The sequence below is a fragment of the Diachasma alloeum genome, unplaced genomic scaffold, assembly GCF_001412515.2.
Source record: "Diachasma alloeum isolate Michigan unplaced genomic scaffold, Dall2.0 Dall_scaffold_00280, whole genome shotgun sequence".
Classification (NCBI taxonomy): Eukaryota; Metazoa; Arthropoda; class Insecta; order Hymenoptera; family Braconidae; genus Diachasma; species Diachasma alloeum.
In genome coordinates this window covers 902553-921886 of record NW_021680419.1, presented here as the reverse complement: position 1 = coordinate 921886, position 19334 = coordinate 902553, and the positions used below count along the sequence as shown (strand labels likewise).

The 19334-nt window shown below is 41.7% G+C and overlaps 3 protein-coding genes across 3 annotated transcripts; 1 reads left to right on the top strand and 2 right to left on the bottom strand.

The window, feature by feature from the left end:
* Positions 1 to 682: 682 nt before the first annotated feature.
* LOC107038316 (homocysteine S-methyltransferase) lies at positions 683 to 2256 on the bottom strand. The gene has a single exon (XM_015257345.2). It carries the CDS (start codon positions 2126 to 2128, stop codon positions 1148 to 1150), a length of 981 nt encoding a protein of 326 aa, XP_015112831.2. The 5' UTR covers positions 2129 to 2256; the 3' UTR covers positions 683 to 1147.
* Positions 2257 to 4350: 2094 nt separating this feature from the next.
* Positions 4351 to 19052, bottom strand: LOC107038390 (phosphatidylinositol 4-phosphate 3-kinase C2 domain-containing subunit beta). Its single transcript, XM_015257468.1, has 11 exons — positions 18694 to 19052; positions 18226 to 18467; positions 16287 to 16734; positions 14265 to 14762; positions 10691 to 13551; positions 10153 to 10309; positions 9222 to 9457; positions 8443 to 8643; positions 5735 to 5931; positions 5238 to 5485; positions 4351 to 5139 (listed from the first exon to the last, which is right to left on the bottom strand). The coding sequence occupies exons 2-11, from the start codon at positions 18465 to 18467 to the stop codon at positions 4966 to 4968; spliced, it is 5262 nt and encodes a 1753-aa protein (XP_015112954.1). The 5' UTR covers positions 18694 to 19052; the 3' UTR covers positions 4351 to 4965.
* Positions 5836 to 8217, top strand: LOC107038391. The gene is made up of 2 exons (XM_015257469.2): positions 5836 to 6246; positions 7083 to 8217. Exon 2 carries the CDS (start codon positions 7090 to 7092, stop codon positions 7522 to 7524), a length of 435 nt encoding a protein of 144 aa, XP_015112955.1. The 5' UTR covers positions 5836 to 6246; positions 7083 to 7089; the 3' UTR covers positions 7525 to 8217.
* Positions 19053 to 19334: the final 282 nt, after the last annotated feature.

The following is a 19334-nucleotide window of genomic DNA, read 5'->3' as shown; positions in this document are numbered from 1 at the left end:
GGCTCCAGTCGTCTGAGGCGGAAAATTTAATTCGTGATTAATTTCATTTTGAGATTTTCAATTATGATTGTTACAATTACAGCGCGCGGTCGGGCTCGTTTCATTTAAAAGGGGGATTTATTTGATGACAGGGAGAGAGTGTGACAGAAGACTCCAGCGTAATCAATACATTATTCAATTGTCCCTCCATTCGCACTTCAGGGGGAGGGAAGGGGTTATTCTTCATTCCAAGCATTTCGTAATAATATTTTATAGAGAAAAGTTGTAAACTGTTTTTTATAACATCTTCTTGTGATTTTTTTCATGATAATTTTTGGGAATGAGGACTCTAAGGGCTTTTCTCCGCTGTTTCTTTCGTTTCTTATTACAAAATTCAAGACACCTAATTTTGGAAATTTATGTGCGCGCAGTCGTAAGACAAATCACGACAGAATTCGAACAGAAAGTCAATTAGATTTTACGTGTTCACTATCCAGTCATAACATTCGTTCTTGATGAATGAAGAAATTTAATTCGTTATCTTTTTTTTCACGTCCTCAATCACTTAAATTGAGCGATAGCAAACTGCAAGAACGAAGGGGATGTCATTCATTGATAATTGTAGTAAAAACAAAACTCGTCTTCACTTCATCGATCCGCGTCTGCATTTCCGCGATAAGAAAACAGAAATAAATTTCCGAAATTATCCGAACAAGTCTTTATTTCCGAAATGTACAATTACTTTAACCAAAAATTCTCCGCAAAAACTCAATAAAAAATGAGCCTCAACATAACTAGAATTTCCATTATCATCAACAACACTCGTGGTCCCTCTTCTTCTTGCCCACCCACTTGTCCACCTCCCCCTTGATCTTGGTGAAATTTAACTCATCATCTTTTTTTTCACGTCTTCAATCACCCAAATTAAGCGATAGCAAACTGCAAGAACGAAGGGGATGTCATTCATTGATAATTGTAGTAAAAACAAAACTCGTCTTCACTTCATCGATCCGCGTCTGCATTTCCGCGATAAGAAAACAGAAATAAATTTCCGAAATTATCCGAACAAGTCTTTATTTCCAAAATGTACAATTACTTTAACCAAAAGTTCTCCGCAAAAACTCAATAAAAAATTAGCCTCAACATAACTCTAGAATGTCCATTATCATCAACAACACTCGCGGTCCCTCTTCTTCTTGCCGACCCACCTCCCCACCTCCCTCTTGATCTTGGTGACATCCTTGGCATAGGTCCTGCAGCAGCCCCCGACATACCTAACACCCAGATCCAGCCACTGATGAATGAAGTTCTCCAACTGGGGTTCACTCCCGTACTTCTTCCAGCCGTCAGCGACGGTATAGGTCTCCCCGCTGTTGGGATAGAGGACGAGGGGCAGGAAGTGCCGGCCGTCGGCGTTGATTCCCTCGAAGAAAGATGCAGCGAGCCGTGGGGCAATGCAGTTGATTCCAACGGCGACGATTTGCCCGGGGATGGCACTCCTGTAGGAAGCGAGGGCCGTTCGCCTGAAGTCGCTGCCGTCAACGATGCTCTTGCCGTCAGTGCGACAGGAGAACGTGAGCCATGCTTTGGTGCTCGGATACTCCTTCAGCAATTCCACAAGGGCTTCCGCCTCGACGGCGCAGGGAATGGTCTCCAGCGCGAGAAGATCAACTCCACTGTTGATGAGGGCCTCGATCCTGGGCCTGTGCCACTCCTTGAGGAAGGCCCTCGTCACACTCCCTGCGTAGGACCCAGTGTACTCAGACCCATCGTGGAGGGAGGCCCCGTAGGGCCCACAGGACCCAGCAATCAGCGGACGATCCTCACCCCCCAAGCCCCTCCTCTCCTTCAGGTAGATCTTCACCGCCTCGTCCGCAAGGTCCACCGCCTTGTGAATTAAGTGGAGACTCTCCGACTCGGTCATGTTCAGGTGCTCCGCGTAGCCCTCGATCGACGCCTGGTACGTATTCGTGAGGATGATCTCCGCCCCGGCACGCAGGAAGTCCAGATGGGTCGCCATAACCGCCTCCGGATGGGTCGCCAAAAAGCGCGCGGTCCACAGGGGATCCCCGTCAATCTTGTCACCCACATGGGTCGACAATTGCGTGGAAAAACCACCGTCGATTATTGAAATCTTAGCGTCACTCATTGTTCTCGGACTGTTGCTTTTGCAATATCTAGGAGACAACTGGTGTGACCCCTGAGGAAGAGCTGTCGAGAGACTGGGACATTGCTGATGCCAAAGTCCAGAGTCACGTTGTACGCAGTACTGGGGAGTTTTTCGAAAGATAGAGGAAGATAATTGTGGTGCGCTATAGTCAGTGGGTGAACATGCATTCGCGGAATGAGTGTTGAACTGCTGATTAGGCGGTGCTGTGTTGTGAGGAGATTTTTTTTGCATTACCTCTGACAGTTTTGCGGAGATTCTCGCGGTGGAGGGGGATGAACGTCTCGCGAGGGAACTCAGAATTTATAATTCGGTATTTTCTTTGGTTTTCTTATCGCCTAATTTTTTATACTGATTTGTTTTGTTCGTTTTCGTTATTTCAGCCGACTTCAAGCGATTCTACTTTTCATTTCCTGATGCAGTGATGATTTGTTTCTCGAGGGGAGCTGCATTACGATGGGGGAATGTCCATGGTGCTGTAAAGATCTACTACTGCTCAAGCACTTTTTTTAATTACAACTAATTAAATGGGGACGTCCGCGTGAAGAGGGACCACTTTGTCGATTCTAGTTTCCGAGATATTCACGTTTTTGTCTCAGCAACTCCCATCTACACTCATGTTAAAGTGTTTTTTTCATCTGGCGACGTCATTTTTCACCCTATGAGGATCATTTTGGGCCCAAAATGGGCGGAATGTTGTAAATATTATCAGAGTATACCTAACTCCATATCGACAAAGTGGTCCCTTTTCGTGCGGACGTCCACAAATCAAGCATTTGTGTTCTATCAGACTCGACGTCCCGAGCAACCTGTCCTTGACGTCTCAAGGACGTTACCTGAGGTATCATTTAAACCTCTGTTCCTTGGCTAGGAACTATTCACAGAGAATTCCTCACGACTGGATCAACTCAATTAATTGTCAAAGGGAGAAAGGGGCGATTTATTATTCTTTCAACTCCATCATCCAGACAGAGATAGATAAAACAAATCACTCTCTCACCCATAACAACAACCCAAGGGAACCGTTCGAACTTCATTCCTCTCATTCTCATTCGAGGGGAGGGGAAGTGGATAATTTGATTAACTCTATCGCAACAATGTATTGGTGTGACCGAAAGTGAAGATAAATTATGAAGAAATGTCGACATTGTATTACATCAGGAATGCGCTGCATGGAATATCTTCAATTGCTGAGATTAAGTCCGTTACTCGATCATTCTCCTCGTATGTCACATAATTTGTGAGGAGATGAGGAGCGAGAGTATCGAAGCGGTGTGGGGGTCACGATATGTAGATCATTTCGTCAGTATCAAGTCTGCAGCAGAATAAGGAGAAATAAACAAACCTCTAAACAAGTCTGAGAGATTGTTATGGAATAGGTGTCAATGGGCGTCAGGACAAAACCAAAAGTTGGTTTTTCATTTTAATAATGAGTTCAGTTACGAAAAATGACGAGATTAGATTAGATAACGAGTTTATTGTTTAGGAATTTAAACAAAATAATGGTAAAATGGCAGTAAGACATAGTAAGAGGAGAATTATCGGTGCATAATTACATGAGATAAGCCTAGTAAGAAATAATTTTGAGTACAGTGCAGCTTGATAACAAAGTAGAAAAATAGAAAACAGTAGCCAAGACTGAACATTTCTATAGCCATCAGGAAATGATTGGAAAACAACTGCAGTAAGAAATTAAAAGGGAGCGCAATTCAGGCATTGAGCGTACAGCAAAGAACAAAGGAAAACGAAAACAATTTAATTCAACCCCGCGATTCTTCATCCAATAGCCATTGTCTCAGCTGGCTCTTGAAGGAGGCAGGCGACGATAGCTCCCTGATGGGCACAGGGGAGACGAGGTGAGATTCTAACCCACGATCTTCCACCAACTCGCTCTTCTAACCAATTGAGCTATGAGAATTCACTGCATTTGTCTTTTATTCTTCTATCCTTTTCATTTGTAGTCATTGCCTCCTTAAAGTGAGCCCCTGGATCTCATGAATTTCTTTATTCTTCAATGGAATTGAGGGCATAATACGGAATTAGGGCAATTTCATATCTGCATAATAGTCAGAGAGAGAGAGAGAGAGAGAGAGAGAGAGAGAGAGAGAGAGAGAGATCTCAATATATTTATTTGAAAAAATATATCAAACCGAAAAAAAACGTTTTTTTCGATGATATGGGTTTGGGAAATGAGAACAATCGTAAAAACATCATATCTTTTGGTTCTCTATTTAATTATAGAAAGTGAAAAAGAAAATATAATTTCATTGTAACTTCTTGTTGGCTTGGAATATTAATATTGCAATGATGTAGAGCCAGGCAAAAAGGTGTAAATCTATGTACAATTGTTAAAATTACCATGATTAATGTGGTAACAACGTGTATAAATATTTATCACAATTTCACTTCGTTCGGGACAGCAAATCATCAACGAAAAATACTCGATCTAACACTGTCTGTTATAAAACAAATCCATTTGTTGAATACCCTACGAGGGTATTACATTGGACGTAGATTGAGTGCGTGAAAATTTTTTAGAAAATGAAAAAAAAACACAATGATCAGGGCAAACTAAATTCGTATAAATATCGTTAAAATTTTCCTCTTGTATAGGTAGAGTTTAGGTCCTTCCTTTGGTTCACAATTTTTATATTCATAAATTATCAATCAGTAGACCACTGTTAGAGCCACACAGGGGAAAAACTAATCACTGGACCCGGAGTGATTACGTCCAACTCCAATTCTTAATCTAAATTTCTTCAAGACTTCTAGTTTACGAGAATCATCTTCAACTTGTGCGTTAACGACAATTAATCTATTCATCGAAGGCTCCCCAAGGGAAACCACTCGATAGTTTCCTTAGTTAAATCCAAGTGCGAGAGGGGCAGACGTATTCCACCTAGGAATTCATTCTCCTGCAGTGTGTCGTGATTCCAAATCGTCGCCTCTAGGGCTCGATCCTGGATCACCTCCAAAGGCATTCTGTACTCCAACTGCGTGCAGAAAGAGAAAGGGGAGAAATGAGGAAAAATTGCCGAAACGAGGAAAATTGAAGGAATTTGAAGAAGGGAAAATGATCAGGGGCTCTCACCATTTCCATGAATGACGGGTGACAGTTTTTCTTGACGACTTTTGTCTTCCGTTTCGTTGCCTTGGTGGGGTCGGGCTTGAGGTAAACTTTGACGTATGTGTTGGGCTCTTGAGCATTGGCAACCTTTGGCAAACCTCGGGCATGGTGTATCATCACTGATAATGTACCACGAGTATAATGGAGGGATATTTTTATTTGACCACATTGAACGTTGTCTCGTATCTTTTTCTCTGCCCACCAGTTTCCGACTGAAGAAAAAGCAATTCCATAAGCATTTAATTATATCAAATTTGACGATTACATTGTACAAATTCATTGAGGCAAATTCATTAATTTTAATTTTAATTTAATCGATTGATTAATTCGTTTATTCATTGCATTTTGAAAATAATTACTGCTGTTTAATATTTCCTTTTGTGAATGAGGGGAATTTTTCTCATTTTTTGAATAGCAGACAAAATATCTGAAATTGGATAACTGCAATGATATAAAATTACCTTTAACTTTTCTCAAGTGAATATCAGCATTTTGTTGATCCCTCAAAAGTGGATGGAAGAAAGTGTAAACAAGATCACTCTGGGATATTTCAGGTGCCATTTTAAACAGACTGAGCAGAAATTTCTCGATATCAGCGCGTCTCTTGTCAGCAACTTGTTTGATATTCGATCGTCCCACACTCATGCCACTCGGTAAACTGGAAATTCCAAACAACCGAAGAAAGCATTAGTTAAACCTCGAAATTGTGGATATCCATTAAGCCCACTTAGTAATAAACATAAATAGTATCGGTGGGTCAACAGACGTGTCGTCGTAATCTTCGGCACATCCAAGTACACGAGATAGCAAACTCTATAAATTTTACGATAGCACGGGCGAGTGCGTGAGTCAGCTGTGGTAATGTCATTGTATCAATTCAATGTGTTATTAACGGATTTTGTGATAAAGGAATAGATAAATCCAATTGGCCTCCATTTTTCTACCGCATCACATCGAATCGCTCTGCGTTGAGGTAAAGATCGATCGAACTCTCTTCTGTGTTAATTCATTTTTGAGAATCAATGGAAACAATGTCCAATTGTTTTCGTATCTATTAGATTTCAATTCTCTTGACTAGGGTAAACTGCCCAGTAGATGGACACCTAAGGAACCGCCCAGTAGATGGACGTTTGTTTTTTAGCAATTGAAAAAAAAATTGATCGAAAAAAAATCGTCACTCGGGGGTTAAGAATAACAACAGTTAGTGAAAATTCAAAGCAACAATTCACATTTCAGTATTCTTTTGCGTAATTTCCTATCCAAAAGTAGCTCGTTCATCTATAGGGCAGTGTCCATCTACTGGGTAGCTTACCCTAGTATATGAACTAAGACTTGTGGTATTCGGAAGAAAAAAATGGACACGAAAAATTAATTGCAATCATTTTTGTATAAATTTAATATTCATCTGGGAATCAAAAGGCTTGGGCTGTTCATCATATTATTTGCCATTGTATTTTTATATTATGAGATCATCATCTGCTCATTATTGAATTGAATGGGTGCGAGAAATTGACGCAACTGAGGAATTAATCGAGCCAGATGTCAAAGGAATTGTGGAGAAATCAGTGCATAACATTAATTATATTATAACAATTAACATTTGGTTTGAGTCTATAATCGTAGAGATCAGGATTACGCGGCCATCGCCCGAGGGCCTTCAGCCAGGGAATGTTGAATGTGGAGTGGATCTTTCAGTTGAAAATTCCGTGGAATATTCGGTTTGAAAATTGTGTTGAATTTTCAGTTGAATATTATGTGGAAAATTGTGATGAAAATCAGCATTACATCAATTCTGAAATTAATTTCTAGTGGAAAAATGGGATTGAAATGGTTTCGTGCCCAAATGGCCCTGGATGAACCGAGGACGTTGAATCCAACGGGTGCGCCAGGTTTCTACCGAACGATATCGAATTTCGATGCTAGTATTTGGCCACCACCACCGACGATGGTGCAGAAGCCACGGCCGGTTGCTAAACCTGTGTCACCACCCCACGTCCCGACTCTCCAGTCCCCCCAGAATTCAATGCCAACGCTCGATGCAGAAGATCTATCTTCAGAATATAAACGAGACAGTGGATTGAGCGAGGGGGAGCACGAGGGGGCCTTTAAATTACCGAGGGCTTCCGTGGATATTCTGAGGGAGAAACATACTGAGGATGTCAAGAAGGCGGGGATCAAGAAGAAGAAGGGAAATGCACCGAAACCTTATGAATCGGTGGGAAATTCTAGTGCTAGAGAAGTTGTGATTTAATTCATAGAGACAATTTCATTGGATTCTCTATGTGTAATAAGTAATGTACTGGATAAGAATATTGGAGTGTTTTTTTTTTCAATTTCAATTGGAATGAATGCAAAAAATATAAATGAACCGAAAATGGATTGGAGTGAAATCGATATTGAAATCTGCAGTGAAATGATAAGATGAGATAAGAAAAAATATGTAGATAATTGTGGGGGTAAATGAGAGGTTCAATAGAATTTACAAAGAGCCTTCTGAATTTCCCTCTTGAAATTCCTTGAATTCACTGATATTTCGGTAAATTTTTTCAGTCAAAATTCACGATTTGATGGAAAAATCAATGGACACTGTCAATTTCAGTTAAATTGTTCCATGAAAATTAACAGAAATTAGGAAATTTAGGGAAATACATTTAGCTGCTGTTAAAAAAATTATAATTTCAATTAATTTTTAGTGAAATCTGAAAATTAATTTTTTTTTCTTTAAATAGACTTCTTGAAACTTTTTATCAGATTATATTTCCATTGAAATTTCACGAAATTTCGGCTCAGTGTTGTTCGCAAACCTCTTCACTCAGGTATTCACAGAATAGTTCATAAATAACTAAAGAAAACATCCCCATATTCCATTTCCATTCAATATCTTCGCTTTCTCGATTAGATGTAATTAAAATTTTCCTCTATAAATAAAGCGAAATTGTAATAATTGTAATAAAGTTTTCTTCATAAAACCAGACGATTAAAAACGCAAATGATGTAATCTGATCTCCTGAAAAATCAATGAGATAACTCATTCTGCAAGAGGACAGTTCACAAATCGTCTCGACAACTCAATGAATTCCACTCACTCTTCTACGATAACTGGCGATAAACTCAACTCCACAAGTCAAATGTTAATTGTAATCAGCGATAAAACAACGAAATTGTTTACCTTGCAACTTTGGCGAGGGGAAAATGAATGCAGAGTTTCTGATAGAATTCACAGAACTCCTTGTAGGACCTGAAGAGATACGTCGGGTCAGCCTGTCCCTTCCTCTGAATCCTCAGTATGTACATGTAATATTTTTCTGGATCGTATCTCTTCTGATAGCCATGGACTTGGACACTTGTCAACTGTCCTTCCTGTTGCATTCTGATAAAAGCAAATGATAAAATTAATTCTCGTGAACACAAAATCCAATTTTAAATTCAATAAAAACCACAAACATTCAATTTTCATCAATTTCTCATCCCAAAATTGTTACAAATTCTTGGGTACTAATTTTCCAAGTTTATAAATAAAAATTCAAGAAATAAATTCGGAAAATTCATGCCGAAGAATTTTTAGAGAAGAAATCACACAATAAAATTAGAATTAAATATTTTTGGCTGAAATTACGAGGAATTTCCTCATTAAAAATTGAAAGTTTTATGGAAAAATAAACGAAAAATGTTTTCATCCCATGAAAATGAATAAAAACCAGGAAAATTCAGAGGAATAAATTCTTGAATTATCAATTAATTCCACTGAACTCTGAGATTTCCTGATTTTTTCCTCTAAAGAGAATTCAACGTCACTCTCCTCCAAACTATCATTCAACTATCCCCGAAACTTGATTTTTCCCTACAAGTGTAACTGATTTTCGGTCGAAATCATCCACTAACAAATGAAATTAAAAAAAAATTCAAATAAAATTCTCGCCATTCGAAAAACTATGAGTTCACACTTACGTATAAGTTCGTGGTACAAACGACAGCAACTCCCCATCATTCTGATCCCCAGTGAACCTCAACTGCGCCAAATTATGAAGAAAGAAGTTGAACTGTGTGAACCAGCTCTTGAGAGAGCTCTCGATCATCCTGGCGAAGGTGGCAGCAGCTTCGGGATTGGTTTGCCCGGGGAGTAGAGCCTTCTGCACGTAGCTGACAGCATCCATCGTCACCCCAGGGATCCCCGAGGAAGTCATCTGTGGAGCATTCGTGTACTCATTCATCCTGAGCCCATTCACAGTCTCCTTAATCTCAATGTCACTCAATTTTTTCTCAACACAGATTGTATTTTCACGAGAATTCCCATTCATCTTCTCCCTCAGCAAGTTCTCCATTGCCTCGATATTTCTTCACTGAATTTATTCGTATTTTTGCATGGGCTTGGGTATTTTTATTCTGCTTCGTTGAACCAAAGCTATATTGGGAATAGTGAGAAAGCGTTGTTTTCCTCGGTCACTTCGAGTTAAAACTAATTTTATTATGCATCACCACAATCGCAGGGGGTGAGATAGTGAGGCTAATTAACAACACTCGAAACTCTCATCGCCCTCGGGGGGAAACTGAGAGGACAGTGATAGCGGTCTACCTTCTGATAGCGCGACAGGATGTCTCTTCCGTTACGGTCTCGATCAACTGTGTTTGTCCACAATATTTCAGAGTTATAAATAAGGAAAAGTTCTCACTCAAAGCGGATAAATTAATGAATCTGTTTATTGAGCAGACCGAGGAGATGAAGAATACCGGGAATTTTAGAACGTCTGGGATTGAGGAAAAACAGGGAATTTAATTGATCATTAAGAATTCACGGATATTCTCGGTAAAAGCGGTTGAATTCTTTCCTGCGACGTAAATGGAAATTGAAATGGAGGGAATTGAGTTGTTTGGTAGTTACCAAGCCGAAGAGATGGAGGATCAGGTTCCCATGCTTTCGGACGATGTTGAAGGCCTGGCAGCAGAGGTCTACGAAATTATGGAACTTTGCTGAGGGCTTGTCACCACCGTTTATCACGTACGCCATGTCCGACGTCAGGACGAATGGTGTACGATCCCTGGAATTCAATGGATGGAGTTTTAAGGATTTAATTGATTGATGAATGCAATATCAAGAATAACCGCTGACGATTTTTCCTGATTTTTTAATTAATTTATTTACTGAAATTTCAAGACATTTTGTCGTTTGAAAATTGAAAATTTGATGGAAAAACCAATGGAAGATGTAAATTTCAGTTTAATTATTCCACGAAAACTAATAAGAATTAATTAATAGTCATGTTTTCCCTGAAGATTTGTGTAATTTTGGGATTACAATGAATTTTCATTAAAATCTGAAATTTCATAACTTCTCCCCTGAATTGAATTCCCCATTTCTTCATTTTAAATCTCAAATTCACTAACATCCCCCAAAAACGACCCAAACCGCACCGACTCACCTCTTAAAATTTCCGAACATCTGCGCATCCCCCAGGAACTTCCCAAAGTCAATATGAAAAAGATGCCCGGAGGTCTTCAGCATGATATTATCATTATGCCTATCACAGATCCCGAGGATATAAGTGGCGACACTGTACCCAGCGCAGGAGGCGGTGAAGTTCTCCACAGCCCTCTCATACTCCAGCTCCGAGGGATTGTGCTTAGCCAGCCACTCAGCAATGGGCCTGTCCTTGAACGAGCCAGTGAGTCCAAACTCCACCTGAATCTTCCTCAAAGTCTCCGCATTAGTCACCATCTCGATGATGCCCCTCTTGCTGCCAGTGGGCACACAAGCAAAAGTCACCATCTTCAGATCCAACCCCTCCTTGAGCCACAACTTGTCCATAATCCTGACCATCTGTAGAGTCAGCATGTCCTGCTGGAGATCGTCCCCAACCTTGAAGATGGCAGGACTGGGCACCCCATCGCACCCCACAAAATTGATCTTGAGAGGAAGAGTGAAGGAGGGAAAATAGGAGCAGGTCTGAACGTTGATGCCGAATGCCAATCTGCTGGGTGAGAGTGGGAGACAGACCCCCTGGTCCTCAGTCAGTTGACAGTTGATATTCTGGAGGCCCACCTTGAGGGCATCCATCCTCAAGGACTCCTTGGTGACCTTGATGTTCTCAGCGATTTCGTTCAAATTCTTAACGAGACACTGTTGGCTCAAAAAGCTGTTCCTGAGCCCCTCCCCAATGACAGCCAACAGAGCCCTGAGCATCAGCTGCAGTCTCCTCTGATACCTCATCGAGCCAACACTCTTGTCATCCTCGGGGGAGCTCTCGGAGTTCTGGGGGCTCTGGCCAGGAAGGGCCTGATTGAGCAGCCAATACACGTGGTGAGCAACCCTGGGAGACAACAGAGCCCTCTCCAACAAGAACTTGGCCAATGGAGATGCCTCGTAGGTCTCGTGCTTGAGTGCCTGCAGGAGCTGGGGCAAATAATCCACGAGTTCGTCGTTCCCAAGCTCCTTGATCCACCCCACCGCCATCTCCCTGACTTTGATATCAGGAAAGCAGGGCAGAAGCAGCTGAAGTGCTTGCACCGGTGGCAAGGGACTCCAGATCCTCAAGGAGGCGTGGAGATCGGGCAGACAGGCCCAGTCCCAGCTGTGGGCAGCCAGGAGGACCTTGGGGAGGGCCTCTGGAATCTCGTGAAGGTAATGACGTTTCTCCCAGAGAATCTCCCTCTCGTCTATCGGGGGTCTCGAGAACGTGTCCTGCTGGGTGATGTCGATCAGAAGTTCCTTGGTGTTTTGATCCAGTGAGTTTATGTCCAACGACTCGATGTCGTGGTCTCGAAGCTCAGTGGGGAACAGCACTCTCCCCCCATAATCAGGCAGTTCCAGCCCGATGATGGGATTGGTCTCTCCGTAAGGGTGAATTCCAGGCGCTGGTGCAGGCCCCAGTCGCTTGTCAGCGACAGCTGGCCACAGGGACAAGAAGTAGCTGCCCTGACTCATCACCCCCTCGTAATCAAAGAACTGAATTGCCCCCCAGCCGAGCTCCTCCTTCTGCATGGAGCTGCCATTGGAGTTTGACTCGTGCTCTGTTGGTTGAACAGTCCTCCCATAAATCACCAAAACCAGTCTCGCCTCCCTGGGCACCTGGCACACACTGATCCCCCTGAACTCCAGCCAAGTGTTGAATAAAATCCTCGAGTAAAAATTCGTGGTCACTGTCATGGGCTCCGACAGCACGGGATTCCCCACGGGTCTCGTTCCATGGAACAACTGAGCTGCCACGATGTAGTCGTCATGCCTCCAGGTGCCAGGGAGCCTGTGAAGTGCACCAACTCGAACGAGAACGGTGTCCAATACCTCGGACGACACCAGAGTGTTCGTGGGAAATTCCCCTCGAGTGCTCAACTGAAAGTCCACTCTGAAGGCGTGACAATAGCTCTCCACGAGATCCTGCACGGCGTCTCTGATCTTGTGGCAGTGGGAGGCAAGGACCTCTGGGAATTTTGTTCTCAGTGTGACGACCGAGTAGTCTCCGTCCTCGTGGAGGACCTCGGGCCTCTTGCACTCGATGTGAGCAGTGTGCACCTGGGGGAGGAACTGGCAGCAGGCATTCGTGAAGTTGTCGACTGCCTCAGTGATCTCGCAGGTCTCAATGTTTCCCATCAGTGCACAGACTGCCTTGACAGCTTGGATTACACCTCGAGGCTGCAACTGGGGGAGGAGGCTCGAGCTGTGGTTGGTGGTGGCTAGCTGGAGGGCTGCTGTCTCCACCCTCTCCATCTCCTTCTCCACAGTCTCCAGGAGGATCACCAGGCTGTCGTAGGAGATGGGCTCGTTTGGCTCGTTGGGGAGAATCTCCTCTAGCCTCAGGCACTGCTCACGATTGTCGTCCTGCAGGGTTCGAGCTATCGACTTCTTCATCTGGCCCCTCGTCATTATCGCCAGCTCTATGTCCTTCTCCAGCTTTATGCACTGGTGAATGTACTCGTAATTGGCTAGGGTCGTGTTGGGGGCGAAATACTCGGCCAGACCCCAGACCCTCAGGCAGTACTTCTCAGCCATCACTGTGTCCTCCTCTTCCAAGGAGCATGCCACGTTGAAGATGACGTGCTCAACGCTGCAGGTGACGTCGCAGGTGAAGGAGATCGAGGGCAGGGAGTCACTGCTGTCCGGCAGCTGGGGGTGGACGACTAGCTTGATGGATGTCCCCTCTGGGTACAGGCTCTCCATCATTGGACTGGTCACGTGACCGACGTTTGTGCTGGGGTCGTTGAACAGGAATTCACTTCTCACGGATTTTATCATCTGGTGGAACGCCTTCAGGTCGCAGTCGTGGAGCGACGCTCTGGTCTTCACCACCTGAATCAGCGATGGGAAAATTGTGACTTGGCGAATTTTATTCTTTACATTTTACATTACATTTACATTTTTATATTTTTACGAAAATACATTTTACAAATTAAAAAAAATTACATTTTTTATTTTTACATTTAAAAACAATTTACAAAATTGTAAAAAAAAATTGTAAAATTGTAAAAATGTAAATTGAATTTTACATTTTTTTCTATTTTTTATGTTACTTTTTACTTTTTTTTTAGTGTCAATAGCTCATTTAATCTTCAATGAAAGGTAATAATTTTTCTTATGGAGAGGACAATTGTTTTTCTTTGTGGTGAGGCTAAACAGACTTCAATTGACAAATTTGTTCCTGAGTTATAAAAATTAGATTCATTCAGTGCTCAGTACTTGAACCAGTATAATTACTAAGTAGTAGATAATTCAACTAAATAAAAATACAGCGAAAAAAATTGAGAAATTTGGGCTCAAGAAATTCTATAGAAGAGTCAAAATCTCCTGGCAAAATGCCACGACGAAGTTACCCAATCTTCTATAAAAATACATCAAAAAAACAAATTGAATTTTTCAACAGAATTCTAACAGAACTTCACGGGACTTTTCATAGTTCCAATAGAAATTCAATAGAATTCCTCGGAGAAAACGTCAGGTTGTTCACTGAAATTTTTTCATGCATCAATTTAAGTACAGCTGTACTTAATACCATCAGCACTGACCTGGACGTTCTCGTAGAGACGAGTCTGGCGCTTCTGGCGACGATCCAACGACGTTCGACGACGCTCTATCGTGTTCCAGGCCGAGGAGTTCCTCGGGGGCAGCGGAGGCGCCGCTGGAGACGCCGCTGGGGACTTGGCGGTCTTCTCCACGGCCACGTACACCGGATCAGAGCTGACGCTCTCATTTGTGCTGTACATGTAGTCGAAGGGGTCGAAGGGATCGTAGACTGAACCGTCGACCTGACTGCTGGTTTCTTCTTTTATTTGGTGGGGGGGATTACTCGGGGGTTCTTCAGTCTTTACCAGCAGAGGGTCGAAGGCCTCCAGAACGCTCACCCGGACGTTCGAACGGTCCTCGAGGGTCTCGAAGGCCGTGAGGTCGATCAGGTTGTTGTTCGGTTTTTTCTCGATTATCTTGAGGACGTTCAGCTGACCATCGTCTATCGCGTATTTTGGGGGCGGGGGCGAGGGGCGGTAGTTCATTGGGAGGGGGGGAATCTGAAAATTTTCAGGGGGTCAATAATTTTTCGCTGTGGGTGAGGGTGGGGGATTTTTTCGACGGACTCGGCGAGTGTTTGAGAGAGTAAAATGTACTGGGGAGAGTATTTTCTCTGAATTATTGAGGCTGGGGAGTTATTCTGCCACTAATTTTTTTTTGTGAAGTGGTGGAAGGAGATGCGTCCACAATTAGAATTTAATTGAAGGGAAATTACGGAGAATATTCTATCGGAAAATTAGAGGTAACCGATTGATGAAAATGTAATTGAATGCTAATTCTGGAGAATATTGTATTAGATTAATTCGAAAGTGTTGTTTCACTCAACTTGATCTCTTGGCACCACTTCACTGCAGTTTTCGTCATTCACATGCCGGCGAATCTCGTGCAAAGGACATTTCATCAATCAAGTCAATCCACTTGAGGAATTAGGAATAGTTTAGGGATTTAGAAATAATAATCGCATTGTTGAGAAAGGCTCTACGGTTAACTAGAACCGTATCGCCTCTTCTTCTGCAGTCACGATACGTGCAACTTGATAATTCAGTCGATTGATGTCATTTGCAGTAAAAATTACGTAAAATCGGTGAACGAGTTCCCTTCGAACCGATTCACTCGATTATGACTCAGTCTACTGAAGGTGTGATTCGAGTCATTCATTAGCGAGATTTTTTAGATTTGTTACCAATATCTAATCTAATCTCTAGTTGCGGAGACTTTGTCAAAGAAAACAAGAATTTTTGGCCAGTCATGATAAGAGTTTGATGGAAGAATTTTTGCAATGAGTGGAATGCATTCAGTAGCGAAGTGGTAAAACGATTTAAGTCGACTCATCTCCCAGCTGAGTTTTTGAGGAATATTTCCGAATCTAAGGGAGATAGCGAAATTTTCGTAATTACATTTGTTGTAGCTCTCAATCGGCTCTACGAAAAAGGTTATGACAAAAATTTTGCTATCTCCCTTAGATTCCGAGATATTCATTGAAAACTGGTCAATATTCAAAATTGACTTGTACAGGTTTACCGCCTCTCTACTGAATTATTTAATTGATCATCTGTTTTTTCAATTGGATTTTTTCCGGTTTGCTAATGACTGGCTGCCACTCATCAATTTTTACACCGATCTAAAATTATCTGTACTATTCAAAAATACTAATTTTAAATAATTCATATCAAATTTTCTGCGGAAAAAAATTACACATTTTTTAATTTTCGTACATTCGGTTCATTGATACGTCTCGACATTTTCTCCACAAAAAGAAACGAAATCTCAACAATTTCATTTCAAGAAGTTCAATAATTAAAAAATTAGTTATTCCGCAAATGTCTTCTCACGTAACTTCCACTCCACAAACTCGACTCAATCAACCAAAGCTACCCACTAACCCGAGACCCCCAACAATTGAATACCTGAGCGAAGAAACAGTTTGAAAGGCTAAAAAAATTCCAAGCAGGCTGGAATCGAACAAACATTCTTAACATAAAACAACATTAGATAAGCCTGAAATCAGGGGGGGACAAAAATACCTGAGGAATGACATCAGGAACTTGGGGATTGACACATGCTCTGGACATGACAGGACTGATACCCGGTGTACCGGGCGTGCATGGTGCTGTTGATGGGTGTGGTCCAGGTGATGGTGAGTGATAGCGTAAGTCACGTGTTTGGTATGAAGCGGCTGAACTATTGCTCCTCGTTACCCTCGACGTTCTCCTCATGAGGGCTGGATGACTCTCCCATCGTGGCTCGACTGGGGCTTTTGGGGGTGGTGCTGGCGGTGGAATGCTGCAGTACTCCTCCAGGCTCGGATCCTGCTTTATTGGACTCGTGAAGTTAATCAGATCTGTTGTGGCACTCGAGGCAGCCACTGCTGTTGTTGAATTCCTGCGACACGGGACTGGCGGTGGTGGGGCTATTATTGCTGCATTTTTTGGCTGACTGCCTCCCGGTCTTGGACGACTCCTCAATAAGAATCTGGGGGTAATTGTGATGAAATTTAGTTTTAAATAAATATTTCGTAAATGGGAATTTTTTTTTTCAATTTTGAATCATCATTTTCTTCAAGTTCGTACATAAGCACATTTTTGGGTAAAAAATTTGATGGATTTTTATCAAAAGTTTACTAACGTTTTATCGTGAAGTAATTATCGAGATCATTTTATAATCAATAGAATGTGAAGAATTAATTTGTTATCCTTTACTATTTTATTCGGCGAACTTGTCAATAAAAATCTTCTGGTAATTGTGATGAAATTTGCGGCTAAATATTTCGTAAATGTGAAATAATTCTTTTTTCTTTAATTTAGATTAGTAGATTAGTAAATTTTTATTAACAAAGGTCTTCAGTGAAGATCAAATTAATTCATATATATAATAATTCAATTCAATCAAATTAATTTATTTAAAAAAGTAATCATGATCGAAATGGGAAAAGTCAATTTTGGAATTTTTCATAGTAGAAGATTCAATTAAAGAAGAAACTGGAAAGCACAATCGAACGACTTTCAATTTTATGCCCATGAATTCCGTCATTCCTATTTAATGAAAAGAAATATCGCGAGTGGTCTTAACGAATGATGCAATCTCCCTGACAACGCATGAATAATTCATTCATTACGAATAATTGAGTATAGAAGTGGTAAAACGATATATCAAAGTAGTGATCGAATTCAGAATGTAAAAAGCCTGAACATTCCCCTGTCAAAAGCAATCCCCCTCAACACTGAAGAATCCCCTACCCATTTGAACATTCAAAGCCTGTGAATTTTCCTCCATAAACACAGACAAAAAAAACCATAAAATCTAATATGCAATAAAACCCATACGAGATACAGCATTAAAAACTGCAGCTCAAGAACTTTCACACGATGTTGAAATCAACAAAAATGTGCAACTCAGCTCGATTCCCCCGTTTCAATCCCTCATGACTTCAAAATAATAATCTACTGTTTATCTTTGATTCATCATCACCTGCCCCAGAGGGATATAAAAAAATAATAATAAATCCCCCTGCCACAGGCGTTTGTCAGGCAGATTTACCCAAAAAGAAAGCATTCAGAGTAATAATTGATTCCAGAATAATGAGAATTTTATTCCAAAGAATATAATGGAGGGTAGCGTAAAGTGGACAGTGGACTTTTTAAAAATTATTCATAACTCAGAACCAAATGTATCGATAGAGCTCAGTTCAGGCTCATCACAAAGGGGAAGAATTGCTCTTTGTAATGAAAAAAAAATTATTGAATTTCATCAACATTTCGACCTGTCACTAATATTTTTAAAAAAGTCAAGTGTCCATTTTACCCCAACCTCCCCTAGTTCATTAAAAAATAAACGAAAAAATGCTTAAATTTCCACATTCGATTTTCGGGGTCATTACAATAACTTCCTCCCTTCGGGTCGGGAAGTTAAAAAAAAATATTGTGTTCCTAAAAAAAAATTAAAAAATACAAAATATAATCTCACTTATCAGATGCCTGTGAAGCACAATCCCCATCACTACCATGACTCCTGGCACTGTAATCCTGCTGCGACCCAAAAGCCCTTCGCACGAAGTTGCTGCACTCTAACTGTTGTTTCTGCATTTTAAATTTCTCCAGTGCCAGGCTCTCGAGGCTGAGTGCCTGGGCACGTTCCAAGTCCTCCTGGAACTGGCGATCATAGTCGATCGCAGTCTGATTTCCCTCCTTTCTGTCATAGTTAGACATCTGAATGTGAAGAAAAAACAATGAGTTTGGGCCTGTTCTTAACCCCTCAACAATGTCCCCAGCGCATTAACAGCCCCGCCGAGTTCTCTGCGTTGGTCTCAAGCCGATCTTGAGTCAATACCCTTGACGAGTTTCCTGAGACATAAAGAGAAAAAGGAGCAGGCCCCCCTTCCCCCTGTCATCGGTGAATAACGAGAAAAATGCTGGAGCTAATTCACAAACTCACCCTGGCATTATTGCTAGCTGTTGATTACAACGTCACTGAGACTCTCATGATGCACAAATATGGATGATAAATAGTGGATTAATACTCCGTTAACTTCCGTCAGTATATCCGTGACATCACGGTGACATCCTCGATTTACCCAGGGCTCTATCGCTGGGGGGACAGTGTGTGTGTACACTATGATGTGGGGAATTCTTCTTCGTTTTTACAATAGGAGTGTAGGTGTTTTGGAGTAGGTGTGAGCCTGGTTTTTTCGCCGTTGCGAGGAAAACGGGGGACACGAAATCTACCGAAGTCAGCTGTACTGGTGCTCATCGCCGGACTCGACCAGACTCGTCGGAGCGGCGAGCCAACGCGGGGAAGGGAATGGCGAAGTAATGGGCACTGAGTGAAGTTGCCAGCGGGGAGCGGGGGGCACGCATTGCAGGCTGGCAAGCTGCAGTTCGCAGCCGTGTGGTGGCTGTATTGAATTCAATTCTCAGAGAATTTTTTTTTCCTCGTTTTTCCTTTTTTTAATTAATTTTCAGGATTTTTTTATCTTCGGTATTAATTGTTGAGGGAAGTTCATTTTTTTTATTTTGTACTTTTTTTAATTTAGGGTAGGGTGGGGTAAAATGGACAATTAGACTTTTTTAAAATTA